The 23711-nt window shown below is 46.0% G+C and overlaps 1 protein-coding gene across 5 annotated transcripts in view; it reads left to right on the top strand.

Moving 5' to 3' along the window:
• Nucleotides 1-2925: 2925 nt before the first annotated feature.
• LOC138762014 (F-box/WD repeat-containing protein 5-like) overlaps nucleotides 2926-23711 on the top strand; it is a 62718-nt gene continuing 41932 nt past the window's right edge. Inside the window, exons 1-4 of one of the 5 annotated variants that reach the window (XM_069935184.1) lie at nucleotides 2926-3046; nucleotides 3720-3936; nucleotides 15049-15206; nucleotides 16125-16299. In XM_069935184.1, the coding sequence (XP_069791285.1) occupies nucleotides 3744-3936; nucleotides 15049-15206; nucleotides 16125-16299 (526 nt within the window). In that variant the 5' untranslated portion in view covers nucleotides 2926-3046; nucleotides 3720-3743. Of the gene's footprint in view, nucleotides 3307-3358; nucleotides 3376-3417; nucleotides 3499-3719; nucleotides 3937-15048; nucleotides 15207-16124; nucleotides 16300-23711 lie in introns of those variants that run through there. The other 4 variants (XM_069935176.1, XM_069935204.1, XM_069935192.1 and 1 more) reach the window with 4 other exon arrangements.

Here is a 23711-nt window from a genome sequence, read left to right as displayed (position 1 = left end):
ATTTCTAGTCCCTAGAGCAATATTTACACATGACAAGGTCATCTCTGGTTTATCATTAAAGACACTACAGCCTACATGGTATGATGGGATTTTCGCCAATTCTCCCTCTCAAAAAGAGCTGGTTGATTATCCTATATATGGTCACTTCTCTCATGTTCATCATGAACCCTCTCATCTATTATTCAACTCCAAATCCTATGGAAAAGAATTGAAAACAAGGGACCATTGTCTAAAACTGAAGCTGGCCTAACTGGGTAAAAATCACTCTCCCCCCCCACCCCTCCCCTCCCCCCACCTCCAACAGCAATGAAGCATTTTGAAAGGCTGGTGTTGAATGAAGCATACCAGCTCCTGTCTGATTTGGATACATTCCAGTTCGCCTATCATGGCCACCTCATTGGCTCTACACAAAGCCCTGGAACACCTGGACAGTAAAGATGCTTTCATTAGGATCCTCTCTATCAACTACAGTTTGGCATTTAACACTATCATCCCTTCAAACACAGATCAGCAAACTCCAAGAACTGGGACTCAACATTCCACTGGTGCAATTGGATCATGGATTTCCTCACCTCCAGATCACAATCAGTGAGGATTGGTAAGAACATCTCCACAATCTCCATCAGTACTGAAGCACCACAGGGCTGCATTCTTAGCCCCCTGCTCTACTCACTTTACACCTACGACTGTGTGGATCAGTACAACAATAACATCATCTACAAATTTGCCAACAATACCACAGTAGTTGGTTGTATAAAGAAAGGTGATGAGTCAGCATACAGGAGGGAGATTGAAAACTTGGCTGAATGGTGCACTTACAACAATCTTGCACTCAATGTTATCAAAACCAGGGAGCTGATTGTTGACTTCAAGAAGTGAAAACTAGAGGTATACAATTCAGTGATCATTGGGGGATCAGGGGTGGAGAGGGTGAGCAAATTTAAGTTCTTGTAAGTCACTCTCTCGGAGGATCTTTCCTTGAGCCAACACACTAATAGCATTGTGAAGAAAGCACATCAGTGCCTCTACTTCCTCTGGGGTTTGCAGAGATTTGGTATGATTCCAGAAACCCTGGCAAACTTCTAGATATGTGGTGGGTGGCTACAGATATGTGGTGGACAGATGTGTGGACTGGCTGCATCATGGTCTTTTATGGGGACACCAATATCCCTGAGCATATACACAACTCAGGACATCACAGGCAAAACCCTTCCCACTATCAAGAACATCTACAGATAATACTGCCATCAGAGAGCAGCAGCAATCATCAAGGATCCATACCACCCAGAACACAGTCTGTTCTTGCTGCTGCCATCAGGAAATTGGTATTGGTGCCACAAGACTCACACCACCAGATTCAGGAACAGCTGCTACCCCTCCACTATCAGACTCCTCAACGACAAACTCAATCAAGGACTCTTATGCACTTTATTAATTTTTAAAATTCTCTCTCGATTGCATAGTCAGTTTGTTTACCTTTGTTATCTGTTTACAGTTCTTTATTTGTTTAATGTACTGTATATGCTGTATGGTTTTATTTTGCTCCCAATAAGTGGTAATTCTGCCTTGCCTGCAGAAAAAAATTATCTCAAGGTTGTATGTGATATCATCTATATACTTTGACAATAAATCTGAAATGGTGTGAGAGTAATAATCTGAGTCTCATCATGGACAAGACAAAAGAGATGAGCATGGACATCAGGAGGACCACCCTCCATTACACATCAACCACTCTGTAGTAGAGAGTGGAGAGTACTAGATTCCTTGGAGTTCACTTAACTAGTGTCCTATCGTAGACACTCAACATCTCCTCACTTGTCAGGAAGGCGCACTTCCTAAGACTGAAGTGGGCAAGACCACCGGCCATCAATCTTCTACAGGAGCTCTATCGAGAGCATCCTGGCCAGCTCCATCACATGATGTATGATAGCTGCGAAGAAATGGATCAGAGACCAATCCTCAGGACTCTAACCAGCAGCAGAAAGGATCACTAGAATCTCCCTCTCCTCCATAGGTGATCTACTGGGAATGTTGTCTGAAGAGGACACACAAAATCATTGAGGACCCCCTCCACTCTGCATCTTTCAGCTGCTCGAGGTATGGGAGTATCAGAGCCAGCACCACCAGGCTGAAGAACAGCTTCTTCCCACTGGGCAGTGAAACTGCTCACCCTAACCAGCCAAGTCTCTCATATTCACAAAACGATTTTCATTTGTACAGACGAATACTTGTCCTACATAACCATATAACCACTTACAGCACAGAACAGGCCAGTTCGGCCCTACTAGTCCATGCCGTAACAAACCCCCACCCTCCTAGTCCCACTGACCAGCACCCGGTCCCTACCCCTCTAGTCCCCTCCTATCCATGTAACGATCCAGTCTTTCCTTAAATGTAACCAATGATCCCGCCTCGACCACGTCTGCCGGAAGCTCATTCCACATCCCCACCACCCTTTGCGTTAAGAAATTTCCCCTCATGTTCCCTTTATAATTTTCCCCCTTCAATCTTAAACCATGCCCTCTAGTTTGAATCTCCCCCACTCTTAATTGAAAAAGCCTATCCACGTTTACACTGTCTGTCCCTTTTAAAATCTTAAACACCTCTATCAAGTCCCCTCTCAATCTTCTACGCTCCAGAGAAAAAAGCCCAAGTCTGCACAACCTTTCCCTGTAACTCAGACCCTGAAATCCTGTCAACATTCTCGTGAACCTTCTCTGCACTATCTCTATTTTGTTTATATCTTTCCTATAATTTGGTGACCAAAACTGTACACAGGACTCCAAATTTGGCCTCACCAATGCATAGTTTGTAAGTGTTATGTCTGGTTGTGTGTCTGCATGTTTTGCACCAAGGACCAGAGAACACCGTTTCGTCAGGTTGTGCTTGTACAATCAGATGACAATAAACTTGACTTACTGATGAGTGTCTGTTGTACTGCCATCCCGGGGCCTGCCACTCCCTTCTGCCCTAATCCGGTTTAACGTCCAATTGGCCGAAGGGTGGTCGGGGTGACCACTGAAGGTCTCGGTGACACACAATGCAGGTCCGTGGTACTGAGTGAAAGTCGGGGTTTCCCATGGGTGCTCAGGTTTATCCTCTCTGAAGGGTTGATAGACGGCCGTGATTCCCGGACCTGTCTCGCCGACAGCCCCTGGCCCATGCGCCCCGGAATCGAGAGACCGCCGAGCCTCCCCTCAGACTGGAACCGCGGCGCCATCGCCCCGCCCGCAGCCGCAGTCATCCCCGGGCGTCGCGTGCCGCGCCTGCGCTCCCGGTAGTGCGGCCCGGCAGCAGGCGTCTGTGGTGAGGAGAGGCCCGAGGCTAGATTTTGGCTGGGAGCGGACTGTCGGCCGCTGGGCGGACGACCGGGGGGTGGGGACTGTGGAGGGGATCAGGCAATCGGAGTCGGGGTTGGAGGAGGGTGCCGGGATGACCGGTCCCTGGACATGGGATGCCACGAGAGTGAGGAGTGGTGACGGGGCGCCTGGACCGGAGGTGTGGGGCTTATAGGGCCGGAGGAATGAGGGGTGACAGGCCCCGGGATTGGAGTAGGCGGAGTGACCTGCCCCGGATTAGGGGAGAAGGGAGTCAGCAATGTTATTTCCAGGATCTGAAAAGAGAAACTCTCAGAGGAAGTCCTGGAAATGCTTTGTATTTATCTTTCATGTATCTGTGGTCTCTCTCCCCTCTGAGGAAGTCATGTTTTTTTTTCCCAGTTCACATGAGATCAGAATGATACGATGGAAAGTGGGGGCTTCCCCCACCTGCCGGACACCATTCTCCTGGAGGTGTTCCAGAACCTGGAGCACCATGATGTCCTTGCTGCTGGTAGCACTTGTTGGCAGTGGTATGGAGTGTCTCGTGATGATTTTCTTTGGAGGGATCTCTTTTATCGTTACTACAATGTGAATCGAACAATCCCCCGACATCCAGGTTCGTCTCCAAATCCACTTCTGATTCTGGTTCATTGTGACTGCATTCTGAAGTATTTCATTTTATTTAAAGTGCTATGTCATTTCCTGATATTATTAGATGTTTTCTAAATGCAACATTTTTCCTGAGAGTTTTCCATAATGATTTAATTATGCAGGACAGAAACAGTCCTTTCTGTCCAACTTGTCATGATAACCAACATGGTTATCTATGATAATTTCATTTGCCTGCATTAAACTATATTTCTTTAAAACCAATGGTGGCCAAACTTTTTTGGTTGTAGGCTGCATACAGAAAAAGGTATGGAGCCACAGGCCAAACAATATAAGCCTGGCAGTTTTCAACCACCTTTAACAGGCCGTTTAAAGCCTGTACAGAGCCTATAACAGTCAAACTAGGTGGTTCAACCCCACGAGAGTGCGCGCTGAAACTTCGCTCTCTGTGGGTCCACACCAATGGCAGCTCTGGCAGTACTGCCATATTTTTCTAACAGGCCATTTAAAAACAAGCCTGGTGAAATTTGTAGATGATACAAAGGTTGGAGGAGTTGTGGATGGAGGGTGCCCAGACAGAATATAAGGTGTTCCTCTAATCTGCGGGTGGTCAGGGTGGGATAGTACACAAGGCATCAGGACTGCTCATGCAGCCATGATGAACTTATTAACTTCATCCACTTTGTGGGCAACATCTACCCTGATCTCAAACTCACCTGCTCCATCTCTGACAGCGCTCTCCCCTTTCTGGATCTCTCTGTCTCCATCTCAGGAGATGAGCTGGCCACCAACATATAGTACAAACTTCAACTCCCACAACTACCTCCTCACACCCTGTCCCCTGCAAGGATTCCATCCCCTTCTCTCAATTTCTTTGTCTCCGCTGTATCTGTTCCCATGATGAGGTCTTCCAGTCCAGATCTTCTGAAATGTCTGCCTTCTTCCACAAACGTGGCTTCGCCTCCTCCACCACCATCAACTCAGCCCTCACCTGCATCTCCTCATCTCCTGCTCATCTTCCCTGGTCCCCTCTGCCCCTAGATGCAACAAACATAGAATTCCCCTCATCCTCACCTACCACCCCACCAGCCTCTGCATCCAATACCGGAATTTCTGGCATTTACTACAGGATCCCACCATCAGACACATTTTTCCTTCAACTCACCTCTCAGCCTTCCAAGGGACTGCTCCCTCTGCCATTTCCTTGTGCACTCATTCCTCCCCACCCATCACACTCCCAGCACCTTCCCCTTTGTCTGCAGGAAGTGTAACACTTGTATCCATACCTCCTCCCTCACCACGGTCTGGGGTCTCAAGCAGGCCTTTTTTAAGTGAAGCAACACTTCACTTGTACATCCAGAGGACTTATTTATTGGATTCGGTGCACCCTTTGTGGCATTCTAAACATCAGAGAGACTGGTCGCAGACTGGGAGATCACTTCGCTCAGCACCTCCAGCCTGTTCGCAAGCACAGCGACCTTCCAGTAGCTAACCACTTCAATTCAGAGTCACACGCCCGCGCTCACATGTCTGTCTATGGCCTTGTGTACTTTCCCACCCTGACCACATGCAGATTGGAGGAACAACACCTTATTTTCCATCTGGTCACCCTCCAGCCAGATGGCATTAACATTGACTTTACTACCTTACACTAAACCTTCTTGCCTCTTCTTTCCCTCCTTTTCCTGTTTCTCCAGTCCTCCATCCACCTAGTCATCCCTCCTGCCCCTCATTTCTGCTGTCCCCACCCTCCTTTTTCTGCCTATCATCTCCTGCCTTTGCCAACGCCCCCCCCCCCCCCCATCCCTCTCACTCTTTTGTTCAAACGCTCGGTGGCATTTTCTCATACTTTGATGAAGGGCTCAAGCCTGAAACATTGGTTATGTATCTTTATCTTTGCTACATAAAGGACACTGTTTGACTTTCTGAGCTTCTCCAGCATTGTTTGATTTTCACTTTGTACACATGTCCTGTGGTGTTTGCTATTCTTGCCCAGGAAAACAGGTGCTGGATGTCCACCCATATTATGTCTCTCATAATCTTGTAGACCTTTATTAAGTCTCCTCATCTTTCTATGCTCCAAAGAGAAAAGCTCCAGCTTTGCTAACCTTGTCTCATCAGACTTGTTTTCCAATCCAGGTAACATCCTTGTAAATCTCCTCTGCACTCTCTCCGTAGCTTCCACATCCATCCTATAATGAGGTGACCAGAACTGAACATAATACTCTAAGTGTGGTCTTACCACAGATTTGTAGAGTTGCCACATGACCTCTCTACATTTGAATGCAATCCCCTATTAATGAAGCCCAGCATCCTGCAGGCCTTCTTAACTATGTGGCAACCTTGAGGGATGCATGGATTTGGACCCCAGGCCCCTCTGTTCATCCACACTCTTATGTAATCAACCATTAACCCTGTACTCAGCCTTCTGGTTTGTCTTTCCAAAATGCATTACCTCACATTTATCTGGATTGAACTCCATCTGTCACTTTTCTGCCTAACTCTGCAAAATGTGTATATCCTCTTGTAATCTTCGATAACCTTCAGCTGTATCCACAACTCCTCCAACCTTTGTGTCAACCACAAACTTACTGACTTATCTTCTGCCTCTTCATCTAGGTCATTCATAAAAATCACAAAGAGCAGGGGTCCCAGAACAGATCCTTGCGGCACTCCACTAGTCACTGACCTCCAGGCAGAATACATTCCTTTCACTACTCACTGCTTTCTTTCTGCAAGGCAATTTTTTATCCATATAGCCAAGGTTCCACTGATCCCATGCCTCAAGGTTTTCTGGATGAGTCTCTTATGGGGGACCTTGTCAAATGCCTTACTAAAATCCATATATATCTAAAATCCATATAGCCCTACCCTCATCAATTTCTTTTGTAACATCCTCAAAAAAACTTAATTAGGTTTGTGATGTACAACCTTCCCTCCACAAAGCCATGCTGACTAACCTTGAGTAGACTGTACTTCTACAAATCCTCATAGATCCTATCTGAAGAATCCTCTCCATTAATTTCCACACCACTGACGCAAGACTCACCAGTCGATAATTCCCAGGATTCTCCTATTATCTTTTTAAACAAGGGGACTACACTTGCCATTTTCCAAATCTATGACACCTCCCCTGCAGCCAAAGTCACAGCTACTGCCTCAACTATCTCTTCTATCACTTCCTCAGCAACCTGGGGTACATCACATCTGGCCAAGGGATTTATCATTCTTGATGTTTTTTAAGAAGATCTAACACTTCCTCTTCCTTAATCTCCACGGTAGCCAGTTCCATTCCGACCTCACCCTGATCAAGGACCTTTTCTCTTGTGAATACTGAAGCAAAATATTCATTTAGGACCTCCCTAACCTCCTCCACCTCCAGGCCCGTGTTGCCTTCTTTATTCTTTAGAGGACCCACCTTCATTCTCATAATCCTTCTGTTCTTCACATATGCGTAGAATGCCTTGGGGTTCTCCTTAATCCAGCATGCCAAGTTCTTCTCATGCCCTCTTTGAGCTCTCCCAAATACTTTCTTAAGCTCCTTCCTGATTACCATATAATTCTCATGAGTTCTTCCTGTTTTCTGCTTTCTATATCTAATATATGCCTCTTTCTTCCTTTTGACGTTGCTTCAGCTGGTTCATCAGCCACAGTTCCCTTTTCCTACCATCTTTCCTTGTCCCAATGGGGCAAACCTATCCCGAATTCAGTCCCGAAACTTCCTCCACATTACTTCTGTGCTTTCACCCTTGAACATCTGTTTCAAATTTACTCCTGCCTCATCCCTTGATAATTAGCCCTTCCCCAATTAAGCACTTCCCATTTTGTCTGTTTTTATCCTTTTCCATATCTATACTGAAGCTAAGGGAGTTGTGATCATTTTCACCAAAATGCTCCCCCACCGAGAAGTCCATTACCCGACCAGGTTCATTCCCCAACCAGGTTCATTCCCCAGAACGAGATCCAGTATAGCCTTTCCTCTCGTCAGCCTGTCCACATACTGTGTCAGGAATCCTTCTTGAACATGCCTGACAAATTCAGCCCCATCTAACCCTCTTACAGTCATGAGGTGCCAGTCAATATTAGGGAAGTTGAAATCACCCATAACTACAACCTTGTATTTCCTCCACCATTCCAAAATCTGCCTGCTTATCTGCGACTCTGTGTCCCGAGGGCTATTTGGGGCCTATAGATTACTCTGCACAGTGATTGCTCCCTTTCTATTTCTGACTTCCACCTACACTGACTCAGTGGATACTCCCTTGGCAGCATCCTCCCTTTCTATAACCGTGATATTATCCCTGATCAGTAATACTATTCTCTCTCCTAACCCTCCCCCCCACCACCACCCTCTCCTTCCTCCCATCCTATTTCTTTTAAATCAGCCAATCCTGCCCTTTCTCCAGCCAAGGTCCTGTAACAGCCACAATATCGTAGTTCCATGTAATGATCCATGCTCTAAATTCATTCCCTTCATTCCAAATACTCCTAGCATTGAAATAGACTCATTTCAACTCCTCTAACTGGCTACATCTATATTTTGTCTGTCTGTCCTTCCTCACAAACTCAGAACACATGACATTTTAGTTTTGACCTTCTGCCCTAATCTCTGCACTCACATTTTGAATCCCATCCCCCTGCTTGACAAGTTTTTGTTTTTAACCATCCCCAACAGCTCTAGCAAACCTGCCCACCAGGATATTGGTCCCTTTCCAGTTCTGATGCAGCCCATCCTTTTTGTGCATATCAGACCTTCCCCAGAAGAGATCCCAATGATCCACAAATCTGAACCACCTCTTCAGCTATGCATTAATCTGCTACAACTTCCTCTTTCTACCCTCTCTGTCACATGGCACAGGTTGCAATCCCGAGATTACCACCCTTGAGGTATTGCTTTTTCGTTTCTTTCCTAGCTCCTTATATTCAGGACCTCCTCATCTCCTGCTCATCTGCCCTGGTCCCCTCTGCCCCTAGATGCAACAAACATCTACAGGTCCTCTTCAGGACCTCATCCGTACTCCTATCTATGGCATTGGTCCCCAAGTGGACCACAACATCTTACTGCTCCTCCTTCCCCTCCAGCATACTATGAATTCGATCAGAGACATCCCTGACCCTGGCACCTGGGAGGCAACATACCATTTGGGAGCTTCGATCTCATTCACAAAACCTCCTATCTGCTCTCATAACCAATGAGACATCAATTACCTTAGCTCTCCTCTTCTTCTCCCCCTTCCCTTCTGAGCCAGCATCTGCACCCGAGATGTGACCATTATGGCTTGGCCCTGGTAGATTATCACCCCAACAGTATCCAAAACAGTATATTTGTTGTTGAGGGGAACAGCCACAGGAATGTTATGCACTTTCTGCTTATTCCCCTTCCCTCTCCTAACAGTCACTAAGTTAACTGTCTCCTGACTTTTAGGGGTGAGTGTCTCCCTGAAGTTCCTCTCTATCACTGCCTTTGGCTCCCGAATGATCCGGAGTTCATCCAGCTGCAGCTCCCTAACCTGGTCTCCCAGGAGCTGCAGCTGGATGCATGTCTTACAGATGTAGTCATTAGGGAAAATGGTGCTGTTCCAGAATTCCCACATCCTGCAATCAGGACATTCCACTGCCCTAGCTGTCTCATTAACTCCTCCCAATTTAAATTCGAAGATTCTACCTTACTGGAATCAAGCTTGTCCTCAGCTTGCAGAAGCCTAGTGAGCCAAAGCCTCTAAGTCCCTCTCCTACCATGAACCACTCCCACACTGGCCACTCTACACTTGTCGCTCTGTTTGAGCTACCCCTCCTTTTATTTGTCACTGCCCCTTAATTTAAGTTTAACCCTTAATTTGCCTTCCACTCGCTTTTTAAAATAACTCATCTCAAGCTGGCTCTTGACTCTCCCAGCTCTCTTGAGTCCCAAGCTCCTCCTCTCTCAGTAACAGTACCGAGGTAATATACAAAAACCAAAAAGCTGTTATAGAAAATAGATTACCTCATGGAATAAACCTATGTTAGATGAAGATAAAAAGTTAAGATTGTCTAATACCTTTTCTGAATGAACATTTATGAGAACCTGATGTCATTACAGAATAATAAAGCGTCAGGTTTTCTACCAGAATTTTATAAAGAGTTTAAGGAGTTATTAGTACCTGTATTAATGAGAGAGGTACATTACCTACCAGAATCTTTTAAAATTGTGTTAATAATAGTAATTCCAAAGAAAGGAATGTATTATTTACAACTTGCATATCATTATTTTTTTTTTTTTAATTAAATTTTTTATTTTTCACACCATAAATCACAATGCATATCATTATTGAATACAGATTATAAAATTGTATTAAAATTATCTAATCAGTTAGTTAAATTTTTTCCCAGAATTAATAAATATGGATTAAACTGGTTTTATTAAAAATAGAAGAGCGGCGGATAATAGAGTTAAAGTTTGATAAATATAGCACAAAATAGAAAGGTACCAGCGGTAGCAGTTGTGTTAGATGCAGAGAAAGCATTTGATAGATTGGAATGGGATTTTTTGTTTAAAACACTTAATGCTTTTGGGATTCCAAATACTTTTGTAAATTGGATAAAAGCTTTGTATGATCAGCCAAAAGCAAAAATGGTTATGAACAGACAAATATCAAAACCTTTTTTTTGTTAGAAAGGTTTTCAAGACAAGCTTGCCAATTGTCAATTTTTAAATTTGCATTAGCAGTAGATCCATTAACAGAAATAATTAGAATTGATAAAGAAATTAAGGGATTTGTGATAGGTAATAAAGAACATGAAATTAGTTTGTTTGCGGATGATGTTATAGTATATTTAACAAGACCAGAAATAATGTTGAATAAGTTGAATATATGATTAAAAGAATATGGATTAGTATCGGGTTAACGTTGATGAAAATGAGGTGATGCCTATGGTAGGTATGGATTATTCACAATGTAAAAGATTGACAAAATTTAAGTGGAAAAATTATACAATTAAATATCTAGGAATTAAAATTAATAGAAATATAAATAATTTATTTAAGTTAAATTATTCACCACTATTGAAAAAGATAGAAGATCTGAAAAGATGGAAAGATTTACTAATATCATTAATAGGACAGGTGAATTTATTAAAATGAATATTTTTCTGAGAAGAAATATTTATTTCAATCGCTTCCCATTCATGTACCAGAATTATTTTTTCGGAGTTTGAATAAAATTACACGAGAATTTATTTGGAAAGGTCTGTCCCCCTTGCCCGCCCGGCTCGCGCTGCCGTCTCTCGCCCGCCCGGCTCGCGCTGCCGTCTCTCGCCCGCCCGGCTCGCGCTGCCGTCTCTCGCCCGCCCGGCTCGCGCTGCCGTCTCTCGCCCGCCCGGCTCGCGCTGCCGTCTCTCGCCCGCCCGGCTCGCGCTGCCGTCTCTCGCCCGCCCGGCTCGCGCTGCCGTCTCTCGCCCGCCCGGCTCGCGCTGCCGTCTCTCGCCCGCCCGGCTCGCGCTGCCGTCTCTCGCCCGCCCGGCTCGCGCTGCCGTCTCTCGCCCGCCCGGCTCGCGCTGCCGTCTCTCGCCCGCCCGGCTCGCGCTGCCGTCTCTCGCCCGCCCGGCTCGCGCTGCCGTCTCTCGCCCGCCCGGCTCGCGCTGCCGTCTCTCGCCCGCCCGGCTCGCGCTGCCGTCTCTCGCCCGCCCGGCTCGCGCTGCCGTCTCTCGCCCGCCCGGCTCGCGCTGCCGTCTCTCGCCCGCCCGGCTCGCGCTGCCGTCTCTCGCCCGCCCGGCTCGCGCTGCCGTCTCTCGCCCGCCCGGCTCGCGCTGCCGTCTCTCGCCCGCCCGGCTCGCGCTGCCGTCTCTCGCCCGCCCGGCTCGCGCTGCCGTCTCTCGCCCGCCCGGCTCGCGCTGCCGTCTCTCGCCCGCCCGGCTCGCGCTGCCGTCTCTCGCCCGCCCGGCTCGCGCTGCCGTCTCTCGCCCGCCCGGCTCGCGCTGCCGTCTCTCGCCCGCCCGGCTCGCGCTGCCGTCTCTCGCCCGCCCGGCTCGCGCTGCCGTCTCTCGCCCGCCCGGCTCGCGCTGCCGTCTCTCGCCCGCCCGGCTCGCGCTGCCGTCTCTCGCCCGCCCGGCTCGCGCTGCCGTCTCTCGCCCGCCCGGCTCGCGCTGCCGTCTCTCGCCCGCCCGGCTCGCGCTGCCGTCTCTCGCCCGCCCGGCTCGCGCTGCCGTCTCTCGCCCGCCCGGCTCGCGCTGCCGTCTCTCGCCCGCCCGGCTCGCGCTGCCGTCTCTCGCCCGCCCGGCTCGCGCTGCCGTCTCTCGCCCGCCCGGCTCGCGCTGCCGTCTCTCGCCCGCCCGGCTCGCGCTGCCGTCTCTCGCCCGCCCGGCTCGCGCTGCCGTCTCTCGCCCGCCCGGCTCGCGCTGCCGTCTCTCGCCCGCCCGGCTCGCGCTGCCGTCTCTCGCCCGCCCGGCTCGCGCTGCCGTCTCTCGCCCGCCCGGCTCGCGCTGCCGTCTCTCGCCCGCCCGGCTCGCGCTGCCGTCTCTCGCCCGCCCGGCTCGCGCTGCCGTCTCTCGCCCGCCCGGCTCGCGCTGCCGTCTCTCGCCCGCCCGGCTCGCGCTGCCGTCTCTCGCCCGCCCGGCTCGCGCTGCCGTCTCTCGCCCGCCCGGCTCGCGCTGCCGTCTCTCGCCCGCCCGGCTCGCGCTGCCGTCTCTCGCCCGCCCGGCTCGCGCTGCCGTCTCTCGCCCGCCCGGCTCGCGCTGCCGTCTCTCGCCCGCCCGGCTCGCGCTGCCGTCTCTCGCCCGCCCGGCTCGCGCTGCCGTCTCTCGCCCGCCCGGCTCGCGCTGCCGTCTCTCGCCCGCCCGGCTCGCGCTGCCGTCTCTCGCCCGCCCGGCTCGCGCTGCCGTCTCTCGCCCGCCCGGCTCGCGCTGCCGTCTCTCGCCCGCCCGGCTCGCGCTGCCGTCTCTCGCCCGCCCGGCTCGCGCTGCCGTCTCTCGCCCGCCCGGCTCGCGCTGCCGTCTCTCGCTCCCCACTTGCCGGATTTTGGAGCTTTCTGGATTTTAGATGTCTGAATAAAGGATTGTGTACCTGTATCATTTTGTATGACTTACAATAATTATTGTATTATTGAATTTTTTTGTATTGATGCAAATGATAAATAAATTTTAAAAAATAATAATAATTTGAAGAAGAATGCATCAATAACTGTTAGCATCCTTGACTAATATTAAGGCTACAACTAAGCTTTTAAATACGATCTCACTGAACAGATGCTGTATTAAGACAGGCTGTTTCCCAATTATGTTAGAGCAGTGGTTCCCAACCTTTTACTTTCCACTCACATTCCACTTTAAGTATTCCCTATGCAATAAGTGTTCTGTGATTTATAATGGATTGCGTAAGGTGGTATGAGAGTAGGAAGGGAAGGTTGAGAATCACTGCTCTAGACCCAATTATTACTGAAATATTTTGCTTGAGAAAAATTGTCATTGGCCCATTTCCTTTGGAGTTATGAAACCGGGCACATAACAAAACAATTTGGAATGATTAAAACAGTGGTTTTCAAACTTTTTCTTTCCACCCACATACCACCTTAAGCAATCCCTTATTAATCACAGAACACTTATGGCATAGGGAATATTTAAAGTGGTATGTGAGTGGAAAGTAAAAGGTTGGGAACCACTGTGTTAGAGACAGTGTCATTCCTTTCTTCCTACATTTTTTTCCATAAGGGTTCATTGCATATTCTCCAGAATTATTCCAGGTAAATTATGACATTTCTTTTGCTTACGTCTATGTGAAGGGGGTTTAAAATACACAAGCAATTTGATAGAGTAGACATAGATTTGCTCTTTTCCAGGTGAATGTCTAGAAGACCATTTTAATATCAAAAATTTCTTTGGAAGTGAAATCTTCGTAAACATAGTATTATGAACTGTTTCTCACTTTACAAAGGATACAGATTTGAGATTCCTATTAATGTTTGCACATTCGCACTACAGAATTTTACTGTACATATCAGGGTATTTGACCTATCTGCTCTGAGGCAGTTTTTGTGTTTCACTCATGCCGCACTATACTCTCTATCACCATATCCTTCTATTCCTTTCTCCCTCATGTTTTCATTCCCCTTTCTGTTAAATCAATCCCTGTAATTCACGTGACGTGAATTGAATTGTTTATTGTCACATGTACTGAGAAATAGGGAAAAAAGTGTTGTTATGTGCGCTATCCAAGGAAGCCAACTTATACATTACTAGGTGGTGCAAGAATAAAGACAAAACTGCAGGGGATAGTGATAAAGAGAAATGTACAATTAAACAGTGTAAGGCATCACCTTTTACTGATGTGAGGCCTGTTCAAAAATCTGATAACAGGAGTAAATAAACCATTATTGAATATAGAGCTGTATGTTTTCAAACGTGTGTACTGCCTTCCTCAACAGACTGGTCCTTGGCATGACTTCCGTCCACCCCCTTGCTCAACACAGGACTGACTCTCAGCTCAACCCAACCTTGGCCAGTACAGATCCAGCCCATGTCACAACCTCTCAATGTCTTGCACCGAAGCCACTTTCTCAGTTATAGCACTTAAGCTTTCTAGAATATAAAAAATGGATAAAAGCAACGGAGACATGGGATAAAACACTGGTTAAATGCACATCAATTGAAAAGTACTTAATATCTGAAAAAGAAGTGATGTCCTGGAGTGAGAGTAGATTCAGATGTCAACATTAGCAGAGATCATGCAAATGGGGTGAATCCAGAGGCAGGATCTAGGGTCAGATTAGATAAAGGTATTATCATTATAATCAGTCCATACTGAATTGATCTGCTTTCATTTATTAACAATTCCTCAAGATATATGTGCCATTATTGATTTTTGCTGTTAAATATTTAGTTGCAGTTATAGTCAAGTCATTGGCAGGAAAGCAGGTTCTTCAGTGCCCCAACATTGTTATTTATTTAACCTTTCTTCTTTTCCAACACTCTTTGGACTGTTGCTCCCTCTAAGTGACATACCCAGTTAGAACCCACTTAAATTTGTATTAAGGGAACTGAAACCTCGGAGAACCAAGTCATGATAAATGGTTCACTAAATTATTTCAATTAAGACTTTGCCATGCCACATTCAGAATAACAGGTTTGTGCTGTATTTGGTTTCTTGCAGCTGCTCTTTCATGGCTGGATGAGTTCCGGAGACTGTACGATACAATTCCCTGTGTGCAGGTGGCAACTTTGAAGGAACATCGAGACCAAGTCTTGCATGTCAGCTTTTCTCATAATGGCTACTTATTTGGCTCCTGCTCCAAGGACTGTTTTGTCAAGGTAGGAGCTTACTTGCTCTGAGGAACCCAGTTTTCACCCTATGAGGGTTCCCTTTCCATCCGCTGGTCCCAGTTATCTCTGCCTTCTGCAACCTTTTGTTCCACCCCACCCCCAAAATATTACCCTGCTCTTTTTGATCTTCCTTCTAAAGGCCTCATCTCTCTCAATTTTTATCTGAACCTATTTCCCTGATCACTTTCATTTTCCTGTCTCCAGAGATTTGTTGATCCCAGGATGGTTCCTTCCCATACATCATCCTATCTATTCATTCATCCTTTAATTGCTGTCTATTGCCAAGAATTTTCATTTTAGTTTAGAGATACAGCATGTTAACTGGCCCTTCCGAGCCACTAGCCTGAGCTGCCCAAATACACCCATGTATCAACCTCACAATCCGTAAATTTTTAGAGGCTGGGAGGAAACCAAAGCACCCAGAGAAAACACACAGACATGGGGAGAAAGTAATGTAATAGCATTGCACTAACTGCTATGCTAACCGTGCCTTTAGTCTTATAGTAATCTGTGTGATATTCCAATGTCTAAATTGTCACCATTATGGAGGGTGTTAATCAAGATGTATTTATAAATCTGTAAAGATCCGTTAACTCTACTTTTTCTTATTTATTTGTTTATGGGATGTAAATGTCACATTTATGGCCTAACCATTACTAGTGTTGAAGTGCTAAGAAAATTCAAGGGATAGTTGAGAGCCATTAATATTGCTATGTGCCTGACCTACATAGAGATCATGCATTTTCTTCCCTGAAGGATAATAGTTGTAAAGTCTGATTGTTTCATGTTCTCAATTCATGATACTAGCCACAATAATGACAAACCACAAAGCTGATAAGATTGTCCATGATGCTGCTTTACATGAACTCTTGCTGTTTTCAAAAATGTTGTTCACTATTTTTTCAGGTATGGAACAATGATGTGGAGATTTCAGTGTTACATAGTGCTAATATGCGCCCCTACAACTGGAGTTACACCCAGTTCTCCCAGTTCAATGCTGAAGATACCCTTCTTCTTGTTTCTGGAGTCTACATTGGGCCTCACAGCTCATCCTCTGGTGAAATTGCAGTCTTCAATCTAGGTACCTAATATTTTGTATGCTTCTAGTTGTACTGACATTAATTAGCAATTTATGAGTCCAGAAATAAGTGCCTGTTTTGGAACTGTTGAGAGTAAATGAGCCCAGGTTTGGAACAGGTGGAGGAAGACAAGGAGCACTTGAATCACTAATTTTTTTATGGACCAAGTGAGATTAGTGTAGATAGGTATAGATATGATGGGCTGAAGGGCCTATTCCTTTGCAGTATGTCTGTGGCATTCAGCTCATGCACATTACCATATTCATATAGATTATGGGTGATCTGCACCTCAGCTGCATTTACTCTTCTTTATTCCATACCCCTAGATATTTCTGAATTACCGTAATAAAAACCTGTTGAACTGTCTTGAAAACACCAGTAAACCCTTAGCATCCACAACTTGTGGAAGACAGAGTTCCATTGTTCTGTGACCAGCTGGATGGGAGGAGTGCATCCAGATCTTGCCACTAAATGGTGAAGCTTAATTTTTAAGATTTCTTTCTCCCTGTTTAGGATTTTGCCACCAGTAATATTTTTTTCTCTACCTATTCTATAAATCAAATCTTCATTTTAAACTTTAATTAAATTACCCCTAAACTAATGAACGCTAGATAAGTTTATGGCACCCGTTCTCATGGTGTAACTGCCTTGTATCTGATTTAGATTTAGAACTGGGATAAAACCAGTTAGGACAATGGGTGAGAACAGAAGCAGAACTGGAACTAGGGTTGAGAGTGAGATTCCATGCTATGTGGTGGGACTGGGCTGTCTCTGCATTACTCAACTCTGGATTTAGTCTTTCACTCTACAATTGAGATTCAGTGCCAGTGGATATAAATCTTTTGCTGTATAATACCTGTTCATAGCACTGATGGGCATTATATGTGACTATTATACTGGGTTGCATGCAGGGATCTCTCTTTTGCAACTTAGAAATGGGTGTGTTGTGGTCATAATAGTTTTAATGGAATCAAAGATTATATAAAAAAAAGACTGAACAGTAGAATTTATTTATGCACTGGAGAACTCACAAAAGGGCACAATCGCAGGGACTAACACAGAATAATACACAAATAACTACACATACATGTAAATAAATCCCTGTTGAAGGTTCTCAACTCTGAATTGGAAATGCAAGCGTTAAGCACAAAATGCCTATACACTAATGAACAGTAAATTAATTGCAATTAACAAGTATATCAAATGAATCTGTTTTCCAGCATTGACCATGGCTTGGGATCCGGGTCGGGCCCATTAGTGTACGACCTGGAAGAGCAGGGGGGGGGGTGGGGGGGGTGCAACTGCCCTCCCAAACTCAGACAAAAGAGTGGGGAAACTTTGGGCAGGCAAGAAGAAAATAAATCAGACAGAGAAAGCAAAAAGATAAACAAATTAACAATAATGGCAGCCCTGCTCCACCACATCTGGGGCACAATGCATCTCACCTCCATTCTGGGGTCCGGATATGGGCTGCGGCCTTCTTTGGGAACCGGGCTTGTTGCTGGGACAACGGCGCTCAGTGCCAGTGTTCAGGGTCTGTGGCATCAGCACGCATATGCAAGGGATTGCCATCATATGACAGGGCTGTTGCAGCCCGGGCACAGGACTGCTGGTAATGGATGAAATGACTTGCTGTGAACTTCTCACATCTCTATGTGATGACGTCAGAGGGTCCGGTAGCATTACCCAGCATTGTTCCTACAGCAATGGGCCTTCTCTAGATGATGAAGTGGCCCGGGCCTGGGAATGGATGTGAGTCTCGGCCTTAGACGGAGTGGGGTCGGATCTGTGGGGGATTGCTCTCCTGTGCTCAGTGCCTGCGTCAGCAGCTGGTTCATGGAAGAGGCAGTGGCCTGTGTCTGGGTCTGGAGGTGAAATGCAAGGTGGCCCGGGTGTTGTGTGGGTCCTGTGTAAAATTTTGGGCAAATCAACCTTTCTGCTCTTCTTAACTAAAGAGTCCTCATACGCCCATGGACGGGCTTGTCGCAGTATGCCTCCGGTGCCAACCCATAGCCTGCAGCCTGGACATCAGTGATGATCTTGAGACAGCAGCAAAAGAGAGAGAACAAGACTCCATGAGCAAAGTTTTTTCAATGCAGGGCCTGTCCACGTGACCTGTGAGGATCAATCGTGCGTAACTCACACCAGTGGGCGAATCTAACTGTTAACTGGCACCTGGGGGACCAATCATGTCAGCTACACGGGCTAATTACCATCAGCTGCACAGGTCGGCCATTCAAATACTTGATTGGCAGGTGAGGCGACTTTCGCATAGGTTCCAGGCGGAGAAGCCACATGACTCTCCACAATCCATATTCTGATCAAATTCCAGATGAAGAAGTCACATGACCCTCCCCATTCCACACAATGGGTGCATTGCAGATAAAACCTGTGTTTATTGCCCATTCCTAAATGCCTTGTGCTAACGCATTGATGAAAGTTAAAGTACTGTCACAGCACGGTTTGATGGAGTATCCCAGAATAAGCCAGCAACAATGAAGAAGCAAGCAATTTATTTTCACATCTAGATGGTGTATGACTTGGAGTGTTTATAGTGTTTCTGTGTGGCTTTTGCCAATATCCAATTGCAGAGGCAATGGGTTTGGACAATACTGGCAGAGTAGCCTTGGTACAGTCCATTTTGAGGTGGAGGGACAGACTGTTCAGAAGCTTTGATGACATGTCACATCAGATGACTGCTTTGTGCTGTATAGTATCAAATTTCTTGATAGTTATTGGAGCTGCCCTCATACAGGCAAGTTGAGAATCTTCCATCACACTCTTTACTTGTGCCTCGTACATTGGTAGGAGGTGAGTCACTTACCTCAGGATGCCCAGTTTCTCACATGTCCACTTGAGCTTCTGGCCAATGATAGCCCCAAAGATGTTAATGGATACAATTCTGTCCCTATTGTCTCACAGGGCTTCTCATATGTCCAATAGATTTGTAGTGGTGCACAAAATAATGGAGAGCTTCTTCAATGTGAAGGCAGGACTTTATGTTACAAGGATTCTCCTTTGGTTACTCATGTCATTACTATGTGGACAGATGCAACCGCAGCAGATTAGTTTATCTCTTCCTGCAGATTTAATCAGGAAGAGTCATGACTAAACCAGCACAGTTGGTCATTCTTCTGAACCACTTTGCTTTCAATTTCCTCCACTAGGATCTCTGTTGTGCCTCTGCTATTTTTGGTGCTCATTCCAAGAGAATATTCAACTTGAAAAGTACTAATTCTTCAGCTGAGGGAAGATCACTGGTGTATTCCTTGTCTGATACAATAAAACTTTGTGCTGAGAAGTTCCAAGATTCTAACTGTGTACAAATTTTCCATTGACTCTGGTGGATCTGCTGTGCCAGTGGGACAGTCTAGGGATTGTGATTCAAGAAATCTGACATATTAACAGGAAGTTATAATTCTGAGAGTAATACTGAGTTGTGGTGTGACTGGTCTGTGAGACTGTTCTATTTTAGGCATTAAATGGAGACAAGCTAGGGAGTGGGGAAGTGCAAATGGATCTGGGTGTACTTGTTCACCGGTCACTGAAGGCTAGCATGCAGGTTCAGAAAGCTGTGAAGAAGGCAAATGGAATGTTGGCTTTCATAAAGAGGGGATTGGAGTATAGGAACAGAGACGCCCTTCTGCAGTTATACAGGGCCCTGGTGAGACCCCACCTGGAGTATTGCGTCTAGTTCTGGTCTCCAAACTTGAGGAAGGACATACTAGCTATAGAGGGTGTGCAGCGCAGATTTACAAGGTTAGTTCCAGGGATGGCAGGGTTGTCATATGCAGCAAGGCTAGAAAAACTGGACTTGTATCCATTGGAGTTTAGAAGGATGAGGGGGGACATGATTGAGGGGGATAGACAAGGTGAAGTCTGATTACTTGTTCCCAATGATGGGGGAAGACAAGGACTAGAGGGCATAGTTTAAGAATACAGGGTAGGCCCTTTAGGACGGAGATGAGAAAGCATTTTTTTACCCAGAGAAGTGTGAATCTGTGGAATGCTCTGCCACAGAGGGTGGTAGAGGCGGATTCGCTGACTATGTTCAAAAGAGAGTTAGATAAGACTCTTGTGGGTAACGGAGTTAAGGGTTATGGGGATAAGGCTGGAAAGGGGTACTGATGGTAATGATCAGCCATGATCTAAAATGGCGGTGCTGGCCCGACGGGCCAAATGGCCTACTACAGCTCCTATTGTCTATTGTCTATTGATGTTCAGATTTTCTTTGGAAGGTCTTTGCAAGGTTTATATGGTTGGTAGTGACATTACTGTATCCAAATTGGGTACTTGGTTCAAAACTGTTTGGGCTATTCAATATAATGGTACTGGATGGTATTAATTTGCCACAGGTTGATACTGGCATAGAGAGCAGATAGCTTTGGGATTTATTATATGAGATTTGAATACAATACCTATAAGGACAAGTCTGCCTGCATAACATTGTTACAATACTGAATGAAACATGAAAGTCTGCAGACACTGTGATTATAGTCAGAACACAGAAATGCTGGAGGAACAGCCAGTCTCACAGTGCCAATAGGAGGTAAAGATATATTACCGACATTTTGGGCCTGAACCCTTCCTCAAGGTATGAGTGCAAATAAACAAGCATCTGAATTAAAGGCTGGGGAAAGAAAGGAGAAAGAGTATAGATCAACAGACAAAAAGTGTTAATTGGATATGATAAGAGTACTAATGAAGAATTAGTGAGAATTGATTTTGGCTCTGTGAAAGACAGAGAGAAAAGGGAAAAGAGAGAGAAAGAGGAAAGGAGACGGGTGGTTAGGTTAATGCCTTATGGCTTGAGGGTGCCCAGACAGAAGATGAGGTATTGTCCCTCCAATTTTTAGGTGGTTTTAGTCTGGCAGTGCAAGAGACCATAGTCAAACATGTCAGCAAGGGAATGGGGTGGGGAATTGAAATGGTGGGCCACTGGGAGATCCACACTGTTGTGGTGGACAGGGCTGAGATGCTCAATGAAGCAATCTCTCAGTCTGCGTCCAGACTCTCTGATGTAGAGGAGACCACAATGGGAACACCAGATGCAGTAGATGACCCCTGCAGATTCACAAGTGAAATTTTCTTTCACATTGGAAAGAGTGCTTAGGGCCCCGAGTGGTGGTGAAGGAGAAGGTGTTGGCGCAAGTGGAGCATCTCCTGCGGTCAAGGTGTAATTGTATGTGAATGGTATGTGAATGGTAGCAGAAATGGTGGAGGATGATGCATTGGGCGCGAAGGCTGGTGGGATGGTAGGTGACGAAAAGGGGAATCCTTGTTGAGCATGCTGGCGTAGAGGGCCAAGGCAGATGTGCAGATAGTGGAGGTATGTGGGTGTGGGCCGAATTGATGATGGTAGAGGGAAAGACACATTGTTTGAAGAAGGTGGACATCTGATATGGAAGTCCTTGTCCTGGGAGCAGTTGCATAAAGATGGAGGAATTGAAAAAAAGGAATCAAATCCTTGCAGAGGACAGGATGTGAAGAAGTGTAGTCGAGGTAGCTGTGTGTGTTTGTGGGTTTGTAGAAGATGTCTATCAAGAGTTTGTCTCCCGAAATGGAGATGGAGAGATTGAGCTAAAGGAGGGTGTTGCTAGAAATGGACCAAGTGAATGTGAGGTCAGGGTGGAAGTTGGCAGCACATGGATAAAGTCTTCAAGGGTGGATGAGGCAGCACCAAAGTAGTCATTGATGTAGTGGAGGAAGAGTTGAGGGACCTTGCTTGTATAGGCTTGTAGCATGGATTGCCAACAAAAGGTTAGGCATAGCTGAGACCCATGGCTACCCCTTTAAGTTGAAGAAAGTGGAATGTCAAAGGAGAAGTTATTGAGGGTTAGGACATTCTGCCAGATGGAGGAGAATGGTGGTGAAGGGAGACTGGTTGGATCTTTTTTCAGAAATAAACTAAGGGCTTTGAGGGCTTCGATATGGTGGATGGAAATGTATAGTGATTGGATGTCCATGGTAAAGATGAGGCAGTCAAATTCAGAGAACGAAGTTGTTGAAGAGATGAAGGGCATCTGAAGTATCCCAGATGTAAGTGGGGAGGGTTGGGACCAGGTGACAAAATGGAATGGTAAGCGGACCCTAGTGTGGTGGGTCAGGACCATGCGGAAACAATGGATCTGCTAGGACAATTGGGTTTGTGGATCTTGGAAAGGAGATGGAAACGGGCAGTGCAGGGTTGGGAAACAATTAGGTTGGAGGCTGTGCTAGAGAGATGACCAGAAGTGATGAGTTCAGAGATAATGCGTAATATAGTGGTTGTTTGAGTTTTGGTGGGGTCTTGTAGGAGAGGTAAGTAAGAGGATGTGTCTGAGAGTTGTCTGGCTTCAGCCAGCTAAAGTTCAGTGAGACAGACCACAACAACCCTGCCCTTGTCTCCAGGTTTGATGGTGAGGTTGGGATTAATGTGCAGAGAGTGGAAGGCCAGGAGTTACAATACTGGTCTCTTTACAAGGGGACACAGTACAGGAGATACAAGGGGATACAGTACAGAACTGCTTGGTAACCTCTTGCATAATAGATCTCTGTTCAGGGTGCATACTTTGGGAGATTGATATTTAGCTTAGGAGCAAAGTGGCCTGCTAGACATCAGACACCAGTGTTATGTCTGGGAGAATACATGAAGTTGGCTCACTTTTACAGTGAATTTGGAGGATTTGGAAGACAGTATACTTGGGCTTTCAGATAGAGCTAGTCTTAGGAATGTAGGCAGGTATGTGGCCAAAGCTGGGAATCAGGAACGTAAGGAGATGCAAGGCTGGGATATATTATCCATATGGTATCAGTTGTTGACATAGCATAGAAAGCGCTGGCAATATTCAGTGGCACTGTTTCTATTTTGGATTTTTGGCATCTCCAGTATTGTGTTTCTAGGTGCTAGTTTTCTACTGAGGTATGGAATTACTTTGGTATATGGCCTTCACTGTAGAACAGAACTGTAGGCAGAGGATTGGTGAGTTCAGATCAGCAGGTTTGTGCCCACGGATCATATGCCACTGTATATAGTGAGCTATAATGTACTTGGGAAAAGACAGTATTTGATTTCAGTGTCATCTTGCTGTAGATCTAGTCAATGAGTTCAGTGTTTTATGTTTCTAGTGCATTTTCTAATTTGGGATATTCAGAGATCTGATCATAGTTACAGAATTCATAATTGAAAGAGCACCTATTTCTAGTTCTCTCTGAATGATGAAAAACAAAGAGATTAAATTGGTCAAAATGAAAGAATTGCTAAGATACTGGTGGTATAGGAGACTATGGGGAATAAAGAAAAAAGCAGCAAAATCAATGATAATCATGCCATTGTGGAAAAGCAGAAAACAAAATCATATTTTGTCAGTGGAGAACATGGCTGAGGTTTTAAATAAGGAGTCTGCTTCCATGGTGAAGAATTAAAAGGATCTGA

The sequence above is a fragment of the Narcine bancroftii genome, chromosome 1 (genome assembly GCF_036971445.1).
Source record: "Narcine bancroftii isolate sNarBan1 chromosome 1, sNarBan1.hap1, whole genome shotgun sequence".
Lineage (NCBI taxonomy): Eukaryota > Metazoa > Chordata > Chondrichthyes > Torpediniformes > Narcinidae > Narcine > Narcine bancroftii.
This window is presented reverse-complemented; position numbering and strand designations above follow the sequence as displayed.